Source organism: Strongylocentrotus purpuratus, unplaced genomic scaffold (assembly GCF_000002235.5).
Source record: "Strongylocentrotus purpuratus isolate Spur 01 unplaced genomic scaffold, Spur_5.0 spur5_scaffold_11, whole genome shotgun sequence".
Classification (NCBI taxonomy): domain Eukaryota; kingdom Metazoa; phylum Echinodermata; class Echinoidea; order Camarodonta; family Strongylocentrotidae; genus Strongylocentrotus; species Strongylocentrotus purpuratus.
Window position 1 is genome coordinate 23,209,700 of NW_022145596.1, and position 24,754 is coordinate 23,234,453.

The following is a 24,754-nucleotide window of genomic DNA, read 5'->3' on the forward strand; positions in this document are numbered from 1 at the left end:
TACAAATAAAAAGGAAAAAACTACAATGGAATGGAGAATTGTAACAATTTGCGGATGGAGAGCGGGGTTTCCACACCGGAATGTTATAAATTAATTTAAAGGAGGCACGTGTACAAGATGAATGCAACCCCCCCCCCCCCCCCCCCCCCCGAGCCGTCCCCCCCCCCTCACCATCTGACTACAATTTTTTATTTAATTTTTTAAATTGTATAGTTAGTGTATTTGTTTTAAATTAAATGATTCTAGGATATGCATCGAAAGGGGGCGTATGAAATCAAGTACAATCTAGAAATATTAGATAGGCTGGGAAAATATTTCCGCCAGTGATTACGGTAAGAATCAACATGAAGAACGTCTTCCGTCCTTCCAGGCTGTTGCCGGGAGGAGGGGGGGGGGGGGTTACATCCCTGTCTAAAGGGAAAACCCACCCTGATACGAAAGGCAGGTCAGGGAAAATATTGAGAACATTCCCATTTAAAAAAAAGAAAAGTTATGCATTTGTTTATCTTTCGATCATTTATATACAAATTGGCGATTCTCCCCTTCCATTTACGCTGTACTTTAAAAGAAAATCGGTAATTATATTTTCCCTCAAGAAAGTTTTAAAATCATACATGCAGCCTAAATTTATTTTTACAGATATGTTTCTATACATCACCTGTATGAAATACATTTATTCCATCACCAATAATCAAATAAATGAAAGTTTTTGAAAATGTATGTGCAGAGCGAACTGGAGAGGAGCGCGCAAGATACGTCAAAGTATTGCCAATTTGTGCTTGATTGATCGCAACTTCAAAAATGAATTAATAAATTTCTCCATTTAATCGCAAACTTTCACCTGTTCATCTTATATTCTCTGCTTTTATTTTGTGGATATTTTGTGGACACAGAGAGAGAGAGAGAGAGAGAGAGAGAGAGAGAGAGAGAGAGAGAGAGAGAGAGAAGGAGAGAGCAAAATGGAGGAGTGACGGATACATTTTATAAGCAGTGAACTCTCAGGATTTTTATTCCAATTGTTTTAATCATTACATGTAATGAACTTGAATGTGTGTATGCATGCGTGTATGTAGATCGAGAGAGATAGAGGAGAGAGGGGAGGAGGGGAATGTGAGGGAAGGAGGAAAGAGCGAGGTGGGGAGCAAGAGGAAAGAGAGAGAGAGAGAGATAGAGAGAGAGAGGGGGAGGGAGGGAGGGATGGAGGGATGGAGGGAGGGGGAAGGAAGGAAGGAAGAAGGGAGAGAGACAAAGGAGGGCAAGCTAGAGTAACCCTTTACTCTACCACTGCACAGACAAAACTCTATTACTTTGAGACATGCATAAATAAAAATTCAGGATCCGTGGAGATATGTCAAAGTCCATCTACGTCATGCATACATATACAAATATAGGATCTCTACATGGAGATATGTCATACGCCATCTGCGTCATTAAGTACAGCCAATCATCTGACAACTTTAATCATTTCACACATTGCATCATTATTGTGATTCTATAAAAAGCTAATCAATAATGGTCGTCACGATCAGACAACATTCAACGGTTAAAAAAAATAACATCATGTACTTGATTACTCACTTGTCATGCTAGTCATAATCGGGATATTTCATGTGACCAATATATAAAAGCCATGTCGTTTACAAATACAGTCACGTTTGAATACCTCGATATCTCTCTTCATTTGTTTTTTAATTATGAGTTATATTCGTCTTATCCTAATTACATTGTTGGTAAGTAATAATTCGAAACCCCCTATAAATTCGTCATCCAAGCTAAGAAAAACTAACGATTGATAATAGACGAATGCTATAGTGTACTGCAGGTAAGGGGGAAGTATCATAATATTCAGACAATCGTTTTATTTGAGAACCAACTCTAACCATTTACCCTCAATTATTTTTCTCTTTCTCCCCTTCACTCCCTCATCCCCGTCTCTCTCTCCCCCCCCCCCCCCCCCCCCCCCCCCCCCCCCCCTCTCTCTCTCTCTCTCTCTCTTCTCTCTCCCCTCTCTCTCTCTCTCTTCATCTCTTCTTTTCCCTTGTCTTTCTCTCTCTTCTTCTTCTTCTTCTTCTCTCTCTCTCTTTCTCTCCCTCTCTCTTTCTCTCTCTCTCTCCCCCTTTCTCCTGCTCATTCCTTTCTTTTTCTCACAACTTTTCTCTATTAATCAGGAATATCTCACGGGTGAAATTTCCAAATTTAGTATTCGAGAATAACACATTTAAAACTGACACTTCTCTGGCCAGTATGCCTATAAGTATGATTTATTTTCAATTAGGTTTATCAATTTCTGATCGTTTATTCTTTCCATAATCATAAGTTTTATGTTATATGTTACAGCCTGAATAAATAATTCACAAAACTAAATGACCGGGTAAACTTGCAATGATAGTCATGCTGATTGCGTTCAATTGCCGCAATATCTTGAGAATTTAAGACAAATATGAATGAATGAATATGATACTAACAATCTGCTGAACATTCAAAAATATATATATATTAGAAGAGGGTTCAGTTTATCTTGTTAATTTAACTTTACTTTCAAAAATTCACAGTAAAACCATAGGAAAACATAGACGGATCACAGGTATATATAAATATATAAATACATATGTACGTATATATATATAACTGGGACGCGTATCTTTGGCACATTGTGTATGCAAGAAATTGTAATTTTAAAAATTGATTCTTGTTTCTTTCTCTTCTACCATTTACAGCTAAACAAGCAAAATTATACATAATAAAAATAATGAAACTTTTATTTACACACATAATACATACACACCATACATACAAAACAGGAGGTGACAATGTGATAAAATTATGTATGTGTATTACAACATTCGAAAACAAAAGATATTTACTTGTCATAAACTCAATAAATCAGCCTCAATTCATATTTGAAATATGAATATTCCTCACTTAACAATAATTAAAAAAGATAATAATAATGACGAATTTATACTATTTGTAACTTCAAATTTTTTGCAAGCATGTAATATGTAATAAGTTGTAATCTATTTTACTGTGTATTATTTGTACTTGTCTACAGTGTAGATCTAAGTTTGGTTAAAATGTTTTTTTAAATCTGAGTGTGTAACACTTGCAATGTCATTTAGCTCTCGGGCTATCATTTTGCAGTTGTTCTAATAAACCATTCTACTACTACTACTACTACTACAAATACCAGAACCCTAGGCTTTAGCTATACGTGCATGCATGCCAGTACGACTCCATTTACCATTTTATAATTTGTCCTTGTTCTCTTCATTCGCTTCCAAGTATACGTCCTCAATCCTCATTATAATCTCCATATTTGTGCTAATGCTCAAACAATAGCATCGACTTAAAGTAAACATATAAAGAAATCTACAAGTGAGCCTACATCGTCTGTTCCTTTATCATATAAGTTTGATTCATCAGGCAGTAAAATACTGCTATTGTACATGAACTGAATAAATATGGAATATATAAGTTGACAAATATCCTTCAACAGCAGCGATAAAAATAGTAGCAGTAGCGTACGCAATCACAGAGGATTTAGTTATTTATTTATGATATTTAGACAGGGTTACTCATTATCACCAATTATGGTGCTCTTCCATGAGGCCCTGTTAAACATAATGAGGAACAATAATTTTTAACAGAACAAATATATATATATAATGATAATAATAATAATGACAAAATCACGAGCATAAACTCATAACAGCATTAAAGGTAAAAACCAATATTGGAAACGCCCCAATTTCAAAAAATGAAATGGAAGCTCTCATTACCAATCATGTGAAAGAATATGTTTTGACTAATACATGATGATAAAAAATTTGCCGGGAAACCGCCTACTAATTCATATATTTGGTAAATTTGTTTCTCTCATGGTCTGTGAGAGATATAGGGTAGTCCCATATACATCTTTCTGTGTACAGTGCTTGTAACTTTACGAAGAATGGGCCAAATTTCTTATCATTTTGATGATTCCAGAACCTTGCAGATGCTAGATGCTAGATGATCAACCTTTTCTGATCGATTCCACAACGTTTCTTTCACAATGCAATCGCATGACCATAACTGGTCTTTACCTTTAAACATAATGAGGAACAATAGTTTTTAACAGAACAAATATATATATAATGATAATAATAATAATGACAAAATCACGAGCATAAACTCATAACAGCATTAATGAATGAGGAAGAACATGTATAAACGTACATATAAATGGGTACATTTATTACTGCTTACATTATAAAATTATATTTATTTTATTCAATTTATGGAGTCACATTTATGTGAGTCACACCTTCGGATAACCAAGCACAGGCAAATATCCCGGTAACGGCTTATAACGCATAATGAAACCAACATCGTTCAATGCGAGGCTGTGTAAAAGGGAAAGATTTGGCGTTGCCGCTCTGGTGTTGACATATGTTTAAAACAAATAAATGCTGCGGATATAATTGCAGTATTTCACATTTTGCCATGTAAAATTCATATTTTATGACGAATCGTTCAAGGACTTTGAAGGTTTTTAACCGATAGCATATATATATATAATTATATATTATATGAGCGGTAGGTTGACTTTGTAAGATTCTCCCCATGCCTTTTCATGGGCGGATCTACGGGGGGGGGGGTAGGGGGTTTAACCCCCATTCCCCCCTTGGGCTGCCACTTGAAATTGTGATGTTCATAGAAAAACGCCATTATTTGTCCAAACCCACACAGGGTCAGTAGATGTTAGTAGATGCCAGGAAAACAAAACTTATGGGGGTTCAAAATAGCAACAACAACAAAATGTAAGTATGTAAGTAGATGCCAGGAAAACATCACTTACAGGGATCCAAAATAGCCAAAAGAAAATCGCATCGCCGCTTTGCGGCTCGTGGACGATGCTCTGCATCGTCATTATGAAATAATATTGCTCTGCATCATCATTGGGTTGGGTCAACCCCCTCCCTCCCCCTTAGCAAAAAGCTAGATCCGCCCCTGCTTTCAAATACAAACTGCCTCGCATTGTATTGTTTACGCCGTTTTCTGTGCTCAGTTTTTCGAATTTGTGTCTAACTCTGTTTGTTATATGGTAAAGCTTTTCATTGGTTGCATTGGGATATTATGCCGTGATTGACTTGGGCTTCGAATTTAATCCCAGTATAGTACTGATATTATTTGGCAAGGTATTTATACATATTCGCCACTCTCGTTCCAAGTGTCGGAAATGGATGCCTGGCATGATTCCAATCAAAATGTGCACATATTGGTAGTCAAGTTAAAGCCGGGGTACTATTGGAGGGACATAATCATAATTTGTATTGTGGACATGGGCGATATACAAGAACCCAACACAATTTCGTAACTATAATTCTGTTGTAGTTATCATATACAAGCACTGTTCTTCGAATCAATTGATCGCATTGGAATTATCATGTTCATATAAACAGCTCCTTTATTCTTGGATTTTTACCATGTTCATTTTCCCACTGACACCCGTTACGTCGGCGCCACCTTTGCCGTGTTTGTAACGATACAAAGCGTATCCAACTCCACCTGCGATGGCAGCAGCTCCTACTATTGACCCGACGACAATTCCTGCGAGAGCACCAGCCGAGAGTGGCTCAGGCTCAGGAGGGCTAGTAGTAGGAACCTTCGCTTTAGTAGACATCTCTTCCCGTCTAGTAGTCACCGTTGATGTACTTGGATCAGGGGTTTCTGGTGCAACTGTTGGTGCACTTGGATCAACAGTTTCTGTTATAAGGGCTGTCTCGATGATGTCAGTGTTCACCTGTGTACTTGCGCCTGTGGTTGACAGTACTGTTGTAAATGGTGTATCTGTGCTCCGAAAAGGTGCTGTTTCCAAATCTGTAATTACCGTTGCTGCACTTGTTGTTTGAGCAGTTATCATGATCGATTTGTAAATTATGGTTATAACGAACAAAGCTACCACGCCATGCTGCCTGTTCTCCAATAATTGCGCCATTCTGTATTGAGAACAAGATTAAATACGAATTTACAGAATGGATATTTCATAGAATTAACTATCTCAACACAACTAAAGGATGAATATGATAAAATCCTACGTTGTGCTGCGTGCTGCTTCAGTTGTTCGAATGATGAGTGTCGAAGTCAACGTATTTACCAAGCGGTGGAGCCCGGGGCAAAGTGGAACGCGGGGCAAAGTGAAACACGCCCTGTATATTTTTGTTAATGCCTATGAATTGTAGATATATTCAAATGAAAAACAATGTCAAAAGAAATTCTCTAATTTTTAGGTGCAAAAATATCATTAAATTCTCCACATCGCTGTTTTTTCTTTTTCTAATTAGAATTTATGAACAATGTTATAATTATTTTCACCAACTCCTTTTATGATTGTTTTTCTTCAGGAGTTTATAACATCGAAAAGTCAACAACTTTTCAATCTTATTTCTTTAAATTTTCTTTAAAGTAATTGTGTGTCTTTGCTTTGTGTTACGTTCTCAATAGTCAATCTAGAGTACCTATTAATCGTAGATTCACAAATGAAAAACACTCTGGGAAATATTCATTTTATTTCCTTGTGCAAAAAATGTCATTAAGTTCTCCGCTTCACTCCATTTTCATGATGGACAAGAATTACTACTAGTGCAAACTTACCTTTTTTAATTTTTATGTTGATGTATTCCAAACTAAAGAAATGCTCTTGATGTTGTGTATTGTATCGGATGAGAAACAAAAACCAAAACGTGTCAGACAACCATATCAATCCAATCTGAGGGATTCTTGGTGAGAGCAGGGCAATGTAGGTGTGGTACCTTTTTGATTCGGTCACAATAAATAAACAGCACCATAACAACTACCACAGCACGCCTGAAAAACTGTTGTAATAAAAGACTTAGTTTGTAAACCGATCTTATGCATGGATGTGCTCATAATAAAGCATGCGATAACATACTGTTATTTTTATTGGTACCAATAATTGGGTTATAGTATCAAAGACAAATCTTCACGAGGGAAAATGTAGCAAGGCAGATGAAATATTATAGGAGTTGTAAAACATGCCTGTACATGACTTGTTTGTTTAATTTATTTCTTTCTGAAGGGATAAATAACCACACCTTTAAGCAAAGGGCAAACCTACCTAAACAAACAATTATAATCCGGTAATACCTCTGATAAATACCAAGAAAGTCATAAATCTTTAAAAGGGAATACACCCAAAGAGGCAAACACCTAAAATGTTGATCTCGTGAGTGGCAGGACGTCTGTTCCTTTCTTTAAAGGGACTTGGTAACATTGCTCAGATGAGAGTTGGTGGTGCTAAGGTAGTGACTTCAATGAGAGATGTAAAGATAATCTGTAAATATGAGTGAAAACGGACCATTATTAATTATACAAATTGGGAAAAACTGATCTGATCGATTCCTTAATTCCCTCAACTATTTTATTACAATTTAATTACACTTTAGGTGAATTTAAATCGTCACAAAGCAATAAATTGGCTCTACATACCATTTCAGACAATAAGTGTTGACAGATTTTAATAGCCTGGTTTATGTCATTTTTTTCATGGAAAAACGGTTGGGAAAATTCGAAAATGGTTGGGAGAATTTACTGTTAACTACGGTTAGAGGGTATTGCACAGCGACGCCTTCAAAGAAAACCATAGGCCTAGATATCTTCGTGGATTGAGAATTTTTTCAGGATTTTTTGCATGTCAGAGGGTTAGTACAGTAGATTAAGCAATTTCTTTCACCAACCTTCAACAATGTTACCAAGTCACTTTCTTTAAGGACCACGATACTGACGGGAACATCGGATCAACAACCTGTGACAACTCACATGATTGACAATGGCGGCCTTGTAAATATTCTTGTATTTTTCTTCAGAGGGTTTATTTGACCACAACCCACTTTTGTTCCTCTCTCTCTCACATTAATGCTTTCTTTTCTTTGAATTCCTCAAACATGAACATTTTTTAATTTTTTAATTTTTTATATTTTTCCATAGATATGGATTGCAGTCGAACTTTCAACATTTCTTTCTCAATTGTCATTTCTACAAAATTTAACAATGTGAAAGGTAAAGTTGAATAACTGGTCATGGGATTGCATTTATGAACAACTTGTTTAAACTGAATATCAACCATGCCTTGAACATGTCAAAATGTTGTATTGTTTATTCTTTATGTTCTGAAATAAAAATAAATCAAATAAAAAAGCAACAGACAAGGTTTTTCTGGTTGTGTGACCATATAAACGATCTTTGCATCCCATAAGAAATAATCATTTTTAGTGAATGAATTACAAAGAAATAAAGCAAACAAATTCTCGTTGATGGTATACATGAGTCAATATATGTTTATTTGCTCTTCTCACATTATTCACTGCAACATAATCTTATATTCCAACCTAAATACAAATTGTACAAAAAATAAAATGGCTCGCTCAGCTTTAAATGTCAAACAACCTGATGTGATCTTAAAAAATATAAAAATAATAGGAGAAATTAGGAAAAATTAAGATAATATGACAATTTTCACAAACAAATAATTTACAATCTGACCCAGTGGAGCAAGATTAATTTGTTTTCCCTCTTTCAAATATATATACTTGAACGTCGGAACAAAATTAAGGATCATCCAAAGAAATGGCACATGAATGCTTTGGTACAAATATATTATTAAAAACATTTTCTTCAAATATCTTAGATATCAGTTAATATTTTTAAGCGGCAAATTATACGTTTACGGCAGTTTATAACACGATCGCGAAGACTTTCGATAAATCAACTAAAGGGCGATTTAGCCCTTTTGTAAACCCAAAGAAATCTTGGTCACTCTAATATTCGGACTTTTCAATGCGTCATGGACAAGCCTATCATCATTGCATTTGGTTGATCTTTCGTTTTTCTTTGCTCTCATTATTGTATAAAAATATAAAGAGTTTACATTTCATACGATAGGCGTAAATATTTACAACCAAATGACAGACGCCTAAATACTATTTTAAAAAACAGCAGCAACAACAACGTTATTGTATAGACAAGTTTTCACATTTTTGTTTGTTGCTGTTTAATTTTGTTCGGAAACCAATCAGAATTTACTACTTTAGCCGCTAATATTCGTTGTTATATTCTAGTAATAATGTATTTTGTATTTGTATTTGTATTTATTAACATTTATTTCCTTCTCAACAGCACAATATAAAACACAATGTATATATACATGATATATGTAACAATTATTTCAACATAGAGTATACAGTAATTAATTCAGATACGGAAGGAGGCGAAAACCCGGAAAGCGTAGCTTGAGTTGGGAACGCCCATAATAAATTAACACAGTTACCGAAAGAACATTATAGACATATAATGTACATTATGTACATGTAAAAATAGTTATCTTTATCTCAAGGACCATCCGTGATTATTTGCATTTAGTTTACCCACCATTTCGTGAAGAACAGGGGCCTGTTTTCACAAAATATAATTTAGCCCGACTAACGGTCCCGACGCGAAGACCCGATTGAACAAAAGAAGCCTGTATCTTCATCAATAACGAAACATCAAATAATCAAATATATTTGTGACTCGAATTTAGCACATGGTTTACACATCACAAATCCTTATCATCATCATGCTACTTTAAAAGAAATATCAAACAATTTTGAAACAATACAAGTAACCTCCTTGTAACTCAAATAACTATGTACACAGGGTATACCTTAAAAACACAATCAGTTTGCCAGACAATAAAATATTTGATAATTTTTTATGTATGAAATAAAGATCTACCTTTAATATAATTCGTCTCAATATAATAACAACAAATTGGCAACAGGAGGGTACGATATCAAATTATTGATGTGTGTATACATTACTAATTTCTTACATTATATCATGACAGATTTGAAATTAATCAGACATATTATAGCTTACAGCTTTATCACATACTTTACTTAACTTAGCTTAAAGGTAATACAAAGTTTTGGTATGGGGTCATGAATTTGGTTCAAATGAACATATTGGAAGCATATACGATCCTACAATATTCAGTGATCGTTGTCGCGGTCGAAATCGACTCTAAAGTTATGAAATGTAAATAATAAACATTTTATGTTGAATAGCCCCCTCTCAAGGTCAAGATAGTTATTGTCGTTCGGAAATTATATACCACAACTACATACTCTGAGATTTTCATGGTCGCAGCTACCATTGTACGGCCGTAGGAGCTATTTGAAATTCATCAAAATTTACCGGGAGCACCGGTAAATCTTTGTATTCAATTTTTCTCGAAAGCAGAAGTGTTTTAGGGGCTAAAATTGCTCGTGTTTTTAATACATCCACTGGGGCATCCAAATATATCAAAATTGTAAAGAATCACTATCCACCCATTTTTCAAAATTTCCCAAAACTTTGTAATATCTTTAAGAAACACATATTTGTAAATGATAAGGATGGACAAGGTTTTTTTTTTTTTTTTTTTTTTTTTTTTTTTTTTTTTACTTTTACACACTATTAAAATGTCAATGATCCTAGTGCAACAATTAACGACATAAACACTGGCAGACGAACAAACCACCGCGTGACCGCGATATAAGTCTGAAGAGCGTTAACACCATTTTGAGCTCCAAATCAGACGAATGTTGCTATCAAGGTCACTTCCCGGAATTCTCGCCAATCAGGTTATAATTGTCTCCTGCATTAGCAGCTTCCTCCATACCCACCATGTTAATATTACGATTCCCCTGATCGCTCGGATTAACTGTGGCCCCACCTTTCATATATTTGCCATGATACAAAGCGTATCCAACACCTCCTGCGATGGCAGCAGCTCCTACTAATGATCCTATGATGATTCCTGCGAGAGCACCAGCCGAGATCGGCTCCTCAGAAGGGCTTATGGTTGTGTCTTTCGCTTCAGTAGACATCTCTTCCCGTCTAGTAGTCATCGTTGATGCACTTGGATCACGAGTTTCTTGTGCTGCTGTTGGTGCGCTTGGATCAAGAGTTTCTTGTGCTGCAGTTGGCGCGTTTGGATCAGGAGTTTCTTGTGTTACTGTTGGCGCGTTTGGATCAGGAGTTTTTTGTGCTGCTGTTGGTGCACTTGAATCAAGAGTTTCTTGTGTTGCTGTTGGCGCGTTTGGATCAGGAGTTTCTTGTGCTGCTGTTGGTACGCTTGGATCAGGAGTTTCTTGTGTTACTGTTGGTGAATTCGGATCACTTGGATCAACAGTTTCTGTTACTAGGACCGCCTCACTGGTGTCAGGGTTTGCAGACATTGTTGTTGAAGTATGTTGATCAGTGGTCCTGTCAATATCTGTTGGTGTCGTTGATTCATTTGTATCAACTGTCACTGGCGCTGTTGTACGTTGTCCCGAAACAGAAGTTACGACTTTCGATGTACTTCTATCTAGAGCCATTGTGACTGTTGTACCTGTGTTTGGATCTGTTTGTGTCATTGTTATGGCAGTTGCAGTGGTTGACAAAAACGTGAAAGGATCCGCTGTAGTCGTTGGCAATGTACTTGCGCTTGTCGTTGATAGTACGGCTGTTGCAGAATTTGATGCAGTGGTGCCGCTCCGGTGAGCCGTTGTTACATCTGTTGTGAATGATGTATCTGTGCTACCAAAAGGTGCTGTATCCAATTCTGTAATTACCGTTGCTGCACTTGATGGAGAGGTTGTTTGAGCAGTTATCATGATCGATTTGTAAATTACTGTTATAACAAACAAAACGACCACGCCATGCTGCCTTTTCTCCAATAGTCGCGCCATTCTGTATTGAGAAAGAGATTGAATACGAATTTACAAAATGGAGACATTAGAGAATTTACTATCTCAACACAACTATAGGATCCTACGTTTTGCTGCGTGCTGCTTTAGTTGTTCGAATGATGAGTGACAAAGTCAACGTATTTACTAAGCACATGCACCCTAATGATCATGTAGGTCGAACAGGTACCTGTAAATGTATCTCCATGTTTTCATATACAGAAACTTAACACTTCGGTTGCTTTCGTCGCCCCTCTGCACGGTAGCTCATTTGCCACACGTGCATTTTTGCACAAAGCAGTAGGCATCAATTGACCCTTTTCTGGTCCGTATAGTTCAAACTTCTATATCTCAATCATAGGGTTGCATTGAACATGATCAGTCATTGTGATCATGCAACAATTGCATCTTGCGAGTAATTGGTAATCTATGCTTGACATAATTTGTTGACAGTTAATCAAGTGTGCTTAAAACCTTGATTTGACATTTGACACCCTTTGTAATCGGCCGTGTATCTATTGTTCACTGTGGGTACAGTCTTGATACCCGACGGCCCAGAAGACCGACATGTCAGTCTCAAGGACACTCCCTCCATCTTCTGACGGTTCATTTTCTGCACATTTTCGCGGTGTGATCATTTTGTCTTTCGGTTAAAGAATTCTTTTAAATGGAATACCTCAGTATTAACTTTTTTCATTCACGAACTTTCTTTGAGAGTTATCCCTCTTAAGGGGAAGAATAATTCTTGAAAACAAATTATATTTTGCATTCGAATGAAAACCTTAATCGAAGTGTCCATTTGGAGGTTAATTTGAGAGAGACACAGCTTGGGATAATATTAATAATAACATAAACAACTTTTACCGGACATATTATCACAAATATCTTCCTATGCGCTGCAATAGAGAGAAATAAATTTATTAAAAACGGTTTGAAGGTAAAAATACGCTCAACATACTTACTGAAGTAATTAGTTAACATTGGAAATTGTTTTTGAATAGTAATAATAATAATAAAAAACGGTGCTTATAAAGTGCAAGACGTAACTTGAAACTTGAAACTTATAGTCACCTATATCACGTTTTTAAAATAATTTCTGGCAATTTATTCAAAAGCTCTTCTGGTAGAACCTTTTGAAAAAGATCCTGACCTATACAACTTTGTGTTTATTTGAGGGGTAGTAATGACACTTTTGAGAAGAACTGAAGATCTGAGGTAAGCATTTCAATCAAATAAGCAGGAGCTAATCTTTGACGACACTTTAAGGTTAAGACAAGGATTATGGTGTCAATGTTTGCAACATACCGTCACTTTAGTTTTACCCTTCATTTTGGGGGAGTAATATTTTTTCGGGTATTTATTTCATAATTAGAAATTATGAATAATGTTATAATTAATTAATTATAATAAAATAATTCTGTGTTTTTGCTTTGTATTACGTTCTCAATAATCAAGATAAAATACCTGTCAATTGTAAATATATTCAAATTTAAAACACTCTCAAAAGGAATAATCCTATTTCAGGTGCAAAAATGTCATTTAATATCCCATATTGCTCTCTTTTCACGATGGATAAGACCTACTACTAGTTCAAACTTACCTTTATCTTGATGTATTCGAAACTAGAGAAATCCTCTTGATGTAGTGTATTTTATCGGATGAGACACAAAAAACAAAACGTGTCAGACAACCATATAATCCAAACTGAGGGATTCTTGGTGAGAGCAGGGCGATATGTGTGTGGTACATTTATGATTCGGTCACGTGAGATAAACATCACCATAACAATTGCCAAAACACTCCTGTGGAACTGTTGTAAAAAAACACTAAATTGGTAAACCGCTTTTATACAAGTATGTGCTAATAATAAAGCATGCGATAACATTTCTAAATATTTTTTTTATTGGTGCTAATAATTGGGTTATAGTATCAATGCCATATCTTTATAAGGGATAATGTATCAAGGCAGATGAAATATGATAGAATTTGTACAACCTGCCTGCACCCGACTTGTTTGTTTAATTTATGTCGTTCCGAAGGGATAAATATCCACACCTTTAAGCAAAGGGCAAACCTACCTAAACAAACAATTAGAACCGGTAATACATCTCAGAAATATCAATAAAGTCATGAACCTTTAAAAATGTATACATCCGGTTAGACTGACACCCAGATGGATCGAAAATGGTGATCTCGTGAGAGGTAGGACGTCTGTCCATTCTTTAAGGATCACGATACCGACAGGAACATCGGTCCAACATCCTTTGACTAGCCATACGATTGACAATGGCGGCTTTGTAGGTATTCTTGTATTTTGCCTCAGAGGATTCATTTGACCGACAACCCACTTTCATTCAGTATCTCTTACATTGATTCTTTTTTCCCTATTAATTCCTCAAACATGAAAACATCATATCATTTTTTAATTTTTTTTCTTCATATGTATGTGGATTGCAGACGAATTTTCAACATTTCTTTTTCAACTGTCATTTCTAAAAATGTTAACAATGTCAAAGGTAAAGTTTAATTACCGGTCACGCGATCACATTCATTGAAAGTTTGTTTAAACTTATTTCCAACCATACGCCGCACGTGTCAACATGTTGTATTGTCTATTTTATGTTCGGAAATGAAAATAAATCAAATGAAATAGCAACGTACAAGGTTTTTCTGGTTGTGTGACCGTATAAATGAGCCTTGCACGCCTATAAGAAATAACAATTTTTAGTGAATAATTTACAAAAAAAATAAAGCAACCAAATTCTCGTTAATGTATACATAAGTCAATCTCTGTTTATTTGCTCTTCTCATATTATACACTGCAACATAATCTTATATTCCAACCTAAATACAAATTGTACAATAAATGAAATGACTCGCTCAGCTTTAAATGTGATTCATCCTGATGTGAAACAAATAATAGGAAAAATTAGGAAAATTAAGATAATATGACAATTATTTGAAACAAAATTATTTACAATTTGACCCAGTGCAGCTAGTTTATTTTATCTTCCTTTCAGATATATACACTTGACAGTCGGAAAACATGTACGGATTATCCGAATAGCTGTCACATGAATATTTTGGTTCAACTGTATTATTAAAAAATATATATTTATATATTTGTAGACATTAGATAACATTTTTTAAGCAGCAAATTATAATTATTTGACAATTTTATAACACGATCGCAAAATTTTTCGACAAATAAATAATAATGAAAATAACGTTCTATTTACCCAGGGTAGCCACTTCAGTTTATGAAACTGCTCTTCCAGCGGGCCCTGCATAACATAATATGTTATTATTACTACCCTTCTCCAATCTAATATGCTGAGCGCCTATAGCTAGAAGGCGGAAGGTCCCATTGTTTTAAGTCTTTGGTATGACTCGGCCGGGGTTCGAACCCACGACCTCCCGTACATGAGGCGGGCGCTCTAACCACTGAGCCACCATGTAATCCAAAATAACGTTTTGATTACGTCACTGTAATGTTCGGACTTTCCTATGCGTAATTGCGTCTCGACCTGACACTTTCGAATACGAGCTAAACATCTTTTTGAATTGATTTGACTCTCTTCCGCATTCATGTAAGTACACAGCTTTTCGATAACACTAATAATACAAAGTAAAATAAGTACTTTTGCTGACATTGAAGCATATAATAATTCTTATTTTCAAAAACGAAATGATAAACGGTCATAAATACTAAATTTCCTCAAACATTAAAAATGATTTGCGCAGGAAGGACTGTTATTGTATAGAAGCAGATTGCTTGATAAAACGACAGCTCAATAACATTCATAATAGTATCTCACTTCCGAAAGATACTCTTCCTTCCAACCTCCACTTTCTCGCCTTTCCATTTCACTTCTATTTCTATCCATTTTCCTTAGTCCTTCTAGGACTTTACACATGGTGTACCGTAAACCTCTTCCGCGATTATTCATAATAATATCCATTACAGTTCGTAAAAAGGCTAGTGATCTACACAGTCCGTAACAGGTGGATACGATAGGCGTGAATATTAACAACTGAATGATACACGCCTAAAAACTAAAAAATCGCAGCAACAACAACGTTATTGTATGTTTTCACAACTCATTTTGTTACTTTTCAATTTTGTTCGGAAACCAGTCAGAATATATTATTTTTGCCACTAATATTTGTGGTTCTATTCTAATAATAATGTACATGTAAACAAATTATCTTTAACTCAAGAACCATCATTATTGGAAAAGGAAAGGAATTATTTCCAATCAGTTTACCCGACATTTCGTGAATAACAGGGGCCTGTTTTACAAAATATAGTGTAGCCCGAATAACCGTCCCGACTCGTAGACCCGATTGAATAAAAGAAGCCTGTTTATCATCATTAATTACGAAACATCAAATAATTTTGCCACTATAAAAGTGAAATAATATATTTGTGACGCAAATCAAGTACATGGTCTACACATCATAAATCCTTATCATCATCATGCAATTTTTATAACAATACAATAATCTCTTTGTTACTCAAATAACTATGTACAAACAAACCTTATTTGAAAGACAATAAAATATTTGATAGCTTTTCATGTATGAAATAAAGATCTATCTTATAAAAATCATTACAATATAATAACATCAAATTGGCAACAGGAGGGTACAATATATAATAGTTGATTTGTGGATACATTAATAACGTCTTACATTATAACATGACATATTTAAAATAGTCAGACATACTATAGCTTATAGAATTATCACATACCTTAACTTAACTTAGGCTAATAAACACATATTCGTAATAAGCAAGCACAAGGTTATTATTTTTTTTAACTTTCACACACTATTAAAATGAAAGCAATCCTAGTGCAACAATTAAGGACATAAAACTGTCATACTAAAGGCTTGTTAATATGAGACATTATAAATTTTCCACATAAAAACCACCTGGAAATGATTTAGAAATACTTTTATTATAAAATCTCGAATCTCGAATCCCCACCTCAACATGGCATAAAGGCTATGTACCGACCAAGCACTGTTTATTTTTTAGTGTGCAGAATCGATTACCATGCCTAGGCGCCGGAAATGGGGGGGGGGGGGGGGGGGCAAAAATGCGTTTTACCAAACGCCCAAAACGCCAAACGCCCCCTTCCAAAAAAATCACATACAAAATTCCATTCAAAGAAAAGGAATGTTAACAGGAATTAAATTTCCTAAACATTCCGCATGCCATCTATATAATACCAATGGAAGTTTTTATACGTTTTTATATATCGATACGCGCATTTCGTGGAAATATTGTGAGAGGATGGAAAAGCGTTTGTGTTTTTTGTTATAGGGGTGAGAAGACATGAGCCCCTGAACGCTGGTGTACTAATGGGGGGGGTATTTCTTATTCGATACCACTTATTTACAAATGTTACTAAAATGACAAATTAATTTCCGGTATTTTTCTCATTTTTTTTGGAAGTCATACATTTTTATGCGTTTGTTGGAAAATTAGAATTTCCCAAATTAACAGTAGGGCGAAAATTATGCTTATTAAAAAGCCTTCATGTTAGAGCCTGCTGAACCACTAGGCTCGGGGGCTCGAGCCCCTCTCACTTTTTGAAATATTATGTTCAGATAAAAAGAAAGAAGGAGAGAGAAGGGAAAGATAAGTGACCTGCCAGTGTCACAAATGAGCTATCAAAATATGCTCATCTAACCCTAATCGAATGCCTTAAACCCCAGAGCTTACGGGAGCTCTGCCCCCGGACCCCACCAAGGGCCCTAAGGCGGTCCCCTGGATGCTCAACTAACCGTAATTAAATACCTAAAAACTCCGAGCTTTCAGGGGCTCTGCCCCCTGGACCACATCAACGGCCTTAAAGAGGGCCCCTGGATGTTCATCTAATCGTAATTAAATACCTAAAAAACTCTGAGCTTCCGGGGCTCTGCCCCTGGACTCCCCCGCCAATTAGTGACCTGCCAGTGTCACAAGTAAGGTATCTAAATATGCTTTTCTGACCGTAATTTAATGCCTAAAAACCCAGAGCTTCCGGGGCCTCAGCCCCTTGACCCCCTGCCGGAGCTCAGGCCCTAGACCCCACGCCAATTTACGCTCTACCTGATCGTTAATACTCCACTTTAAAAGAGCGTCAACTCTGTGTTAAATTTATATATATATTGGCCCTAAAAGAGACGAATGTTGCTATTAAATTCACTTCCCGGAATTCTCGTCAATCAGATTAGAATTGTCACCTGCATTAGCAGCTCCTGTTGTCATCGATCCTTCCTCCATACCCGTCATGTTCATATCGCCATTAGCATGATCGCTCGGAGTAACTGTGGCACCACCTTTCATGTATTTGAAATAATACAAAGCAAATCCAATACCACCTGCGATGGCAGCAGCTCCTACTAATGACCCGATGACAATTCCTGCGATAGCACCACCGGATAGTGGCTCCTCAAGGGGATTTGTGGTAGGATCCTTCGCTGTAGTAGACTCTTCACGTGTAGTAGTCATCGTTGATAGACTAGGATCAGGGGTTTCTTGTGCTGCTGTTGGAGCACTTGGATCAGGGGTTTCTGGTGCTGCTGTTGGCGCACTCGGATCAGGAGTTTCTGGTGCTGCTGTGGGAGCACTTGGATCAGGGGTTTCTAATGTCACTGTAGGTGCACTTGGATCAGGGGTTTCTGGTGCCACTGTTGGTGCACTTGGATCAGGTTTTCTTGTGCCACTGTTGATACACTAGGATCAGGAGTTTCTGGTGCCACTGTTGGTGCATTTGGATCAGGGGTTTCTGGTGCCACAGTGGGAGCACTTGGATCAGGGGTTTCTGGAGCCACTGTTGGTGCACTTGGATCAGGGGATCCTGGTGCCACTGTTGATACACTAGGATCAGGGGTTTCTTGTGCCACTGTTGATACACTAGGATCAGGGGTTTCTGGTGCCACTGTTGGTGCACTTGGATCAGGGGTTTCTGGTGCCACTGTGGGTGCACTTGGATCGGGGGTTCCTGATGCTGTTGGTGCACTTAGATCAGGAGTTTCGGATGCTACTGTTGATGCACTCGGATCGAGGGTTGTCCCTGAAGTTGTTGCACTTGGACCTATAGTTTCTTGTGTTCCTGTTATCACACCTGGATCAGATGCTCCTAGTGGTGTTGTTGGTGCACTTCTGCCAGATGCTACGGTTGATAATGTTGCTGCCGGTACAGTTGGATCTGGAGTTGACATGGATGCTAGTCCTGTTGTTAGTGCACTTGTATGATTATATGTTGCTGTTGTTGTTGCGTTTGTATCATGGGTTACTGGTGTACCTGGATTAGAAGTTGTTTCCGGTGTGGCTACGCCAGTGGTGTGTAATTCAGTTGTTGACGGATCTGATAAAGTGGTCATGCTCTGGGTAGCACTCGCTGGCGATGATGTAGTAACTTGCATTGTCGTGAGCGTATCTGAGCTTAGAAAGTCTGTTATAGTAACCGTTCTAATAGCATCTGTTGTCGACAAAGTTAACACGGTGGAATTGGCAGTTATCACTATCGGTCTGTTAATTATTGTTATAATAAACAAAACGATCAGCTCGTGCAGCCTCATCTCTGGTAGTTGGGCCATTCCGTACTAGGAAAAGGAGAGAAAGAAAATATAAGAAAGAATTTTGAGAACCAGACAATCAACAGCTTTACCATCAATTTGGTAAAAGTTTTCCACCCCACAGAATGTGAAGGGGGGTAGATACATGTAATGTAGACTTCTACCAACCTAACGACTTATAAGGCAACCTTTCATTGACTTATGTAGACTTCCTCAAGTCAAGTGATTCTTCGTACAGTAAAGATTGAAAGTGAATGTTACCTTTTCAGGCAATGTCAAAATTGCTCGTCCACAATATTCATAAAAAAGTTGATCCGCCCTCATCCAAAATTTTGCCCCTATGCCCATTAAAGTGGTTCAGGTATAATGGACTTTTTCTCTAACATCTTATGTCTGTTGTTTACTTTTTTGAAGGCCGGTCTCCTATACTTGTTTTAATTGTTTTTATTTAATTTGCTAGAATGCCGCCTTGTGAGCATTAATTGTTCAGAAGATGGACCTACATGGATATCGTACCCTTTGTGAAGCGTTTAATATGATAAAGATGTACCTTTTGATGACAAAAAGAACAGCCATCGATCTTTTGGGACCGAATTTTTGTGTGCTCAAATGCGGATGAGAATACGTCACCTCGCTATTGAACCTTGCATTGCAATCATTTTTGAAATATTTGTTTAAGGCATTGAGTGTCACCCTAGCTTCCATGAAAGGTTCCATTATGATTTAGCAAAAAATGCTTTAAAAAAAAATCCATATCTTTTGCAATTCAACATGTTCATGGGCAATGTAACAATGATGACCCACAATTTGTTTGGAAACCTCACTAAATTTGGGAAAAACTCTAACCAATTAAATATTTGTGTATCTGTGTGGGATGGCAAAGGTTCCCCTTCGCCCCTTCAAGTGAGTATGGGGCAGTTGTAGCAGAGCTAAACCACATGCTAAATCGTGCGTTAATGATTTAGAAGAGCACGTTTATTCGATGATGTGAACGTAAAAGACATGTTAGGCTAATTTGGCGTCGAACCCGGGATAAATTCGGCAGTTTATTTGAATTAAATTGAATTGAATTGAATTGGGATTCATTCAAAAGAATTCACATAGCAGCACAAGGGCTGAATTGCATGAAGAATACAAAGCAAAATCACCCCCCAAAAATTACAAATCTGTACATACATTGATAACACAGAACCGAGCACTTCAAAAGATCTTTCTGTTACCAAGGCTCCATTATATGGAATGCATTTTTTACGTTTATTAAACTCACTGGATTCATTTAAAGAACACTACGAACTCCTTCCCTCACATAATTTAAATTATACTTGATACTTATATGAACATGAGTATTATATCCCCCACTCATTTTAACATTATATCTTGTTTAATTTGTGTGCTCATTATAACTTATATATGTTTATATGTTTTGTAAATATTTTTTGGATTATTTTGATACAGAGCCCCTTTTGCAGTTTTGTTGTATAACTGAGAGGGCTTCCCTGTCAAAATAAAATGACCAAAAATTCGTGTATATCATAGTCATATAATAACATAAGGAGAAACAGAGAGAGAGAGTGAGGGGGTAGACGAGACAGAAAGGAGAGAAAGAGAAACAATGATATTGTTGCACAGATGTGTCAGTCTAGAGGAAGAAGAGATTATTAATAAGTATAATAAGTGAGTTGATTGATTAATTAACTAACAGTTACTATGGTTTGGATATTCGGCATGGTTGAATGATTTACATGAGAATAATTTATCATTCGCATAATGAGACCTATTATTCTCTTAAAAATTGATTCACAAATTGAAGGGCATTTCTCTAAATGCTGGTTCTTAATAAGTGGCCCCCAGCCGACTCGATGCGGCCCGCCAAAAATATAAAGCTTACATTGGAAGACGGACCTCCGTATCAAATGTTCAACTATCTTAATATCCTAAATTCTATCAAATTAGTTATAATTATGGGGACAATCGACTTGGTATATCCATATTTTGCGCTGCTAAAGCCGTTACCCAAAGTAGACAAAAAATACAATTTAAAAATAATTTATATCGTAGCCTCTTTTACATCCAAACAAATCTCTCGGTTTACTGTTTTCGTTTTCACTTTGTTTCAATTAATATTTTAAAGGGTGTACCCATATTCTTGGACGAGTTTCGTTTTTAGAGAATTACCATGGATAAAAATACTACGCCAACTTATTTGAAGAATACACATCTTGCATTGAGTCTTAAATTTTAATTCAGGTGCCAGCGTAAAGAGAATTGGTTAAGACAAAAACTCGTGGCTCCGACGTATATAGATTATAGATAATGGAACCCTAAGATACAGAATTGTTATTTTGTATTCATACTCCTGTATATTTTTACAAATAGCAATAAAAAGGAAAGAGACTTTTTTTTGTTTTTTGAAAGAGGTATTTTTCCCATTGGCTGTCAATGTTGTTTTCTCTATTTTGCCTTAAATATTTATTCAAAAGTGGCGTACTTAAACGAACTTTCTTTTACGAATAATAATCGAGACGAATAATGCAAAAACCTTTCATTTTTCTTTTAAATAAAAATGTAAGTAAGAGTTCGGGTGGGGTGGGGAGGACGGGCTGTCATTAAAAAATAAAAGTCGGGAAACACGATGTATCTGTTTGGAAGACCCTTCAGACAATCGAAAATGTATTTTACCTTATTTTGTCCCTTAATTTTGATAGTATGATCGTCGCTCATCTATTCATACTCTCATCTAAAATTGATGGATGATTTCGTGGTTATTACACCAACCCATTTTTCAACTTATATTTTTCGTGAAGATTGTAACCTAGAGAGGCAAACATTTTGTTCTTCAAATTTGATGAATATATTTTGTTAATTTGATTCAAATGATTAGTTAAAAATGAGTTCTTTGTGGCTAGAACTAGAACTTGAGATGTTAAACTTTAAGATGCGTCAGGATAGCACTGATATTTAAACTTACCTCTGATATTTGTTGGTAATGTATTCCAAAATAAAACAGTCCTCTGGGAATTGAAAATTATACGAGGCCGTAAAATTAAATTTCGGACGACCATGTAAGCCTGCGAGTTCAATCTTAGTGATTCGTTCGGAAGGAAGGGTTGTTTTTATATAGATTGGCGTATTCTGATGACGTATAACATTAATAACCATGACAACAACCATAACACTCCCCCTAAATTAATATTCTGAAGTATTTTTTTCAAAAGCCTTAATGATCATTGCGAGGGTAGAGTACATGTTAGTTAATGATTTATAAGACAAAAAAAAAAATCGTTATTGGTGTACTACTTGGTGAGAAGACGTAAAGATATCTTATCTATGGTAGACATGGGGGGTAGGGTGAATCGACAAATCTAAAAATATCATAATAGGAACTTTAGAATTTGGAAATTCCGCGCGAGAACAGATATTTCGAAGAGGGGAGAGCTTTGTGACAAAGCTTATTGTGGCATTATAACTTTCATCTCTTACTGAAGGAAACAATATTTTGGTCATTAACCTTCGAGCAATTTGTGGCACCAACGAGCTCTGTGTACGAGTTACAATTGGCTACAGTTTACAACTAATTTTTTCTCCTGAGCTCCATAGCAACAAAAAATGTAATGAAGATACGAAACATAGACAATAACAGTTAAACTCACGCTCCATAGGAAATTTATTCATATCACAAAAACGGTGTGAACAAGTAAATATGATACATCGTTGTATGTATTGTTAAAAGCCTTATATTACATTCCTCATTTGTATCGTTGTTAATGCAAGGAAAGTGGACAAACATTCATGATAACAATATTTATGATCTTTGATTGTATCTCAAGGTGTGCTTATGGATGAATTTATATTAAAGGGATTGGGTTTATTTATCTCAGATTCTAAACAAAATCCTGGATTCACCTAATGCTGAAATCATCATTATAACCTTTAGGTCAGTCAGGATTCAGGAATCCATGACTTTTAGAAGCCGATCGCCTGTCTGATTATCAAGATATTAATGACTGGAATTCGAAATTTCAAATACTGTTTGCCAAAAAGTTTTTATTACACTACAGTCTATTGGGAAAAATGAGTATGGTAAAACCGACCACTTAATGATTTTAACTTTTTGAGGCACTTAATGGTAATTTTGAAGCGCAATTTGTTAGGGCTTCAATATTATACTATATCACAGGGGCGTACGCAGGGGGGGGGGGGGGTTTGGGGATTCAAACCCCCCCTTTGGTATTTTTATGTATGTAAACCCCCCTAAAAAAAACTAAAATCCCCCCCCCCCTTTGAATTTTTTTTTTATATGGTAAAACCGACCACTTAATGATTTTAACTTTTTGAGGCACTTAATGGTAATTTTGAAGCGCAATTTGTTAGGGCTTCAATATTATACTATATCACAGGGGCGTACGCAGGGGGGGGGGTTTGGGGATTCAACCCCCCCTTTGGTATTTTTATGTATGTAAACCCCCCTAAAAAAACCTAAAATCCCCCCACCCTTTGAATTTTTTTTTTTTAATTAAAAAAAAAAAAAAGAAAAAAAAGAAATTATACCCACGGCTAACCTAAAGAAGGTGACCCTACCCCCCCCCCCCTCAACGAAGAAAAATGTCAAATTTTGAAATTTCGAGACCAAAAAAAAAAAAAAAGTGTCCGCTTACCCCCCCCCCCCCCCCCCCCCCCCCCCCCCCCCCCCCCCCCCCCCCTCCCCCCACTGAGCGACTTTTCGGCCGGCGCGATTTTCAAATTTTCGGGAGCAAAATATTTTAAACCCCCCCCCCCTTGAAAAAATCCTGCGTACGCCCCTGCTATATCACACAGACTGATAACACGTAGGGCCATGCCACTCAGATTTGTAAAACTGGAAACATAGGTTTAACAATGCTTTTAAAGAAAATCAACATTTCAGACCCCTATCAATCACAATTATTATGAACTGCTGAACGTCATGTCGTCTCAAAATGCCCTTTTGCTAGTTTTATAGTTGGCTAAGATTTTTTTTTGCATCCACGAGGAATAAACACGATGTAGGTCTTAATATAAACACGTGAATTATTATTAAAATTTGTAATTTTTTAAGAATAAAAATACGAGCAGACACAATGCATATGAAAGAACGATCCTTTGAATACATTTTGGGGGTACAAAATGTGTCTAAAAGAGGGGCGGCGATACAGGGTCGATGCCGCTCCCCTGATTTGGCAGAATTATTCACAATGATTTTATGTACACTGTATTTGAAATAAGAGTATCGAAGCTGTGACGTCATAAAAATCTATTTTTAGAATTTCTCTATTTTTTTTTTTCTTTTCCGAAAGAGCATCAAAAATAATGTCCAAATGTCGAAAACCAATTTAATATATTACGTATTAGCTGAGATATAACCATCTGAATACATATATGCTCTGGCTCCTAACCGTTAGGAGCCAGAGCAT

The 24,754-nt window shown here is 36.3% G+C and overlaps 3 protein-coding genes across 3 annotated transcripts; all 3 read right to left on the minus strand.

Moving 5' to 3' along the window:
- Nucleotides 1–5,446: 5,446 nt before the first annotated feature.
- Nucleotides 5,447–5,902, minus strand: LOC115922116 (syndecan-3-like). Its single transcript, XM_030980199.1, has one exon. It carries the CDS (start codon nt 5,900–5,902, stop codon nt 5,447–5,449), a length of 456 nt encoding a protein of 151 aa, XP_030836059.1.
- Nucleotides 5,903–10,634: 4,732 nt separating this feature from the next.
- Nucleotides 10,635–11,258, minus strand: LOC105446444 (sporozoite surface protein 2-like). The gene has a single exon (XM_011683322.1). It carries the CDS (start codon nt 11,256–11,258, stop codon nt 10,635–10,637), a length of 624 nt encoding a protein of 207 aa, XP_011681624.1.
- A 7,137-nt stretch (nt 11,259–18,395) lies between these two features.
- Nucleotides 18,396–18,968, minus strand: LOC105446442 (predicted GPI-anchored protein 58). Its single transcript, XM_030980200.1, has one exon. It carries the CDS (start codon nt 18,966–18,968, stop codon nt 18,396–18,398), a length of 573 nt encoding a protein of 190 aa, XP_030836060.1.
- Nucleotides 18,969–24,754: the final 5,786 nt, after the last annotated feature.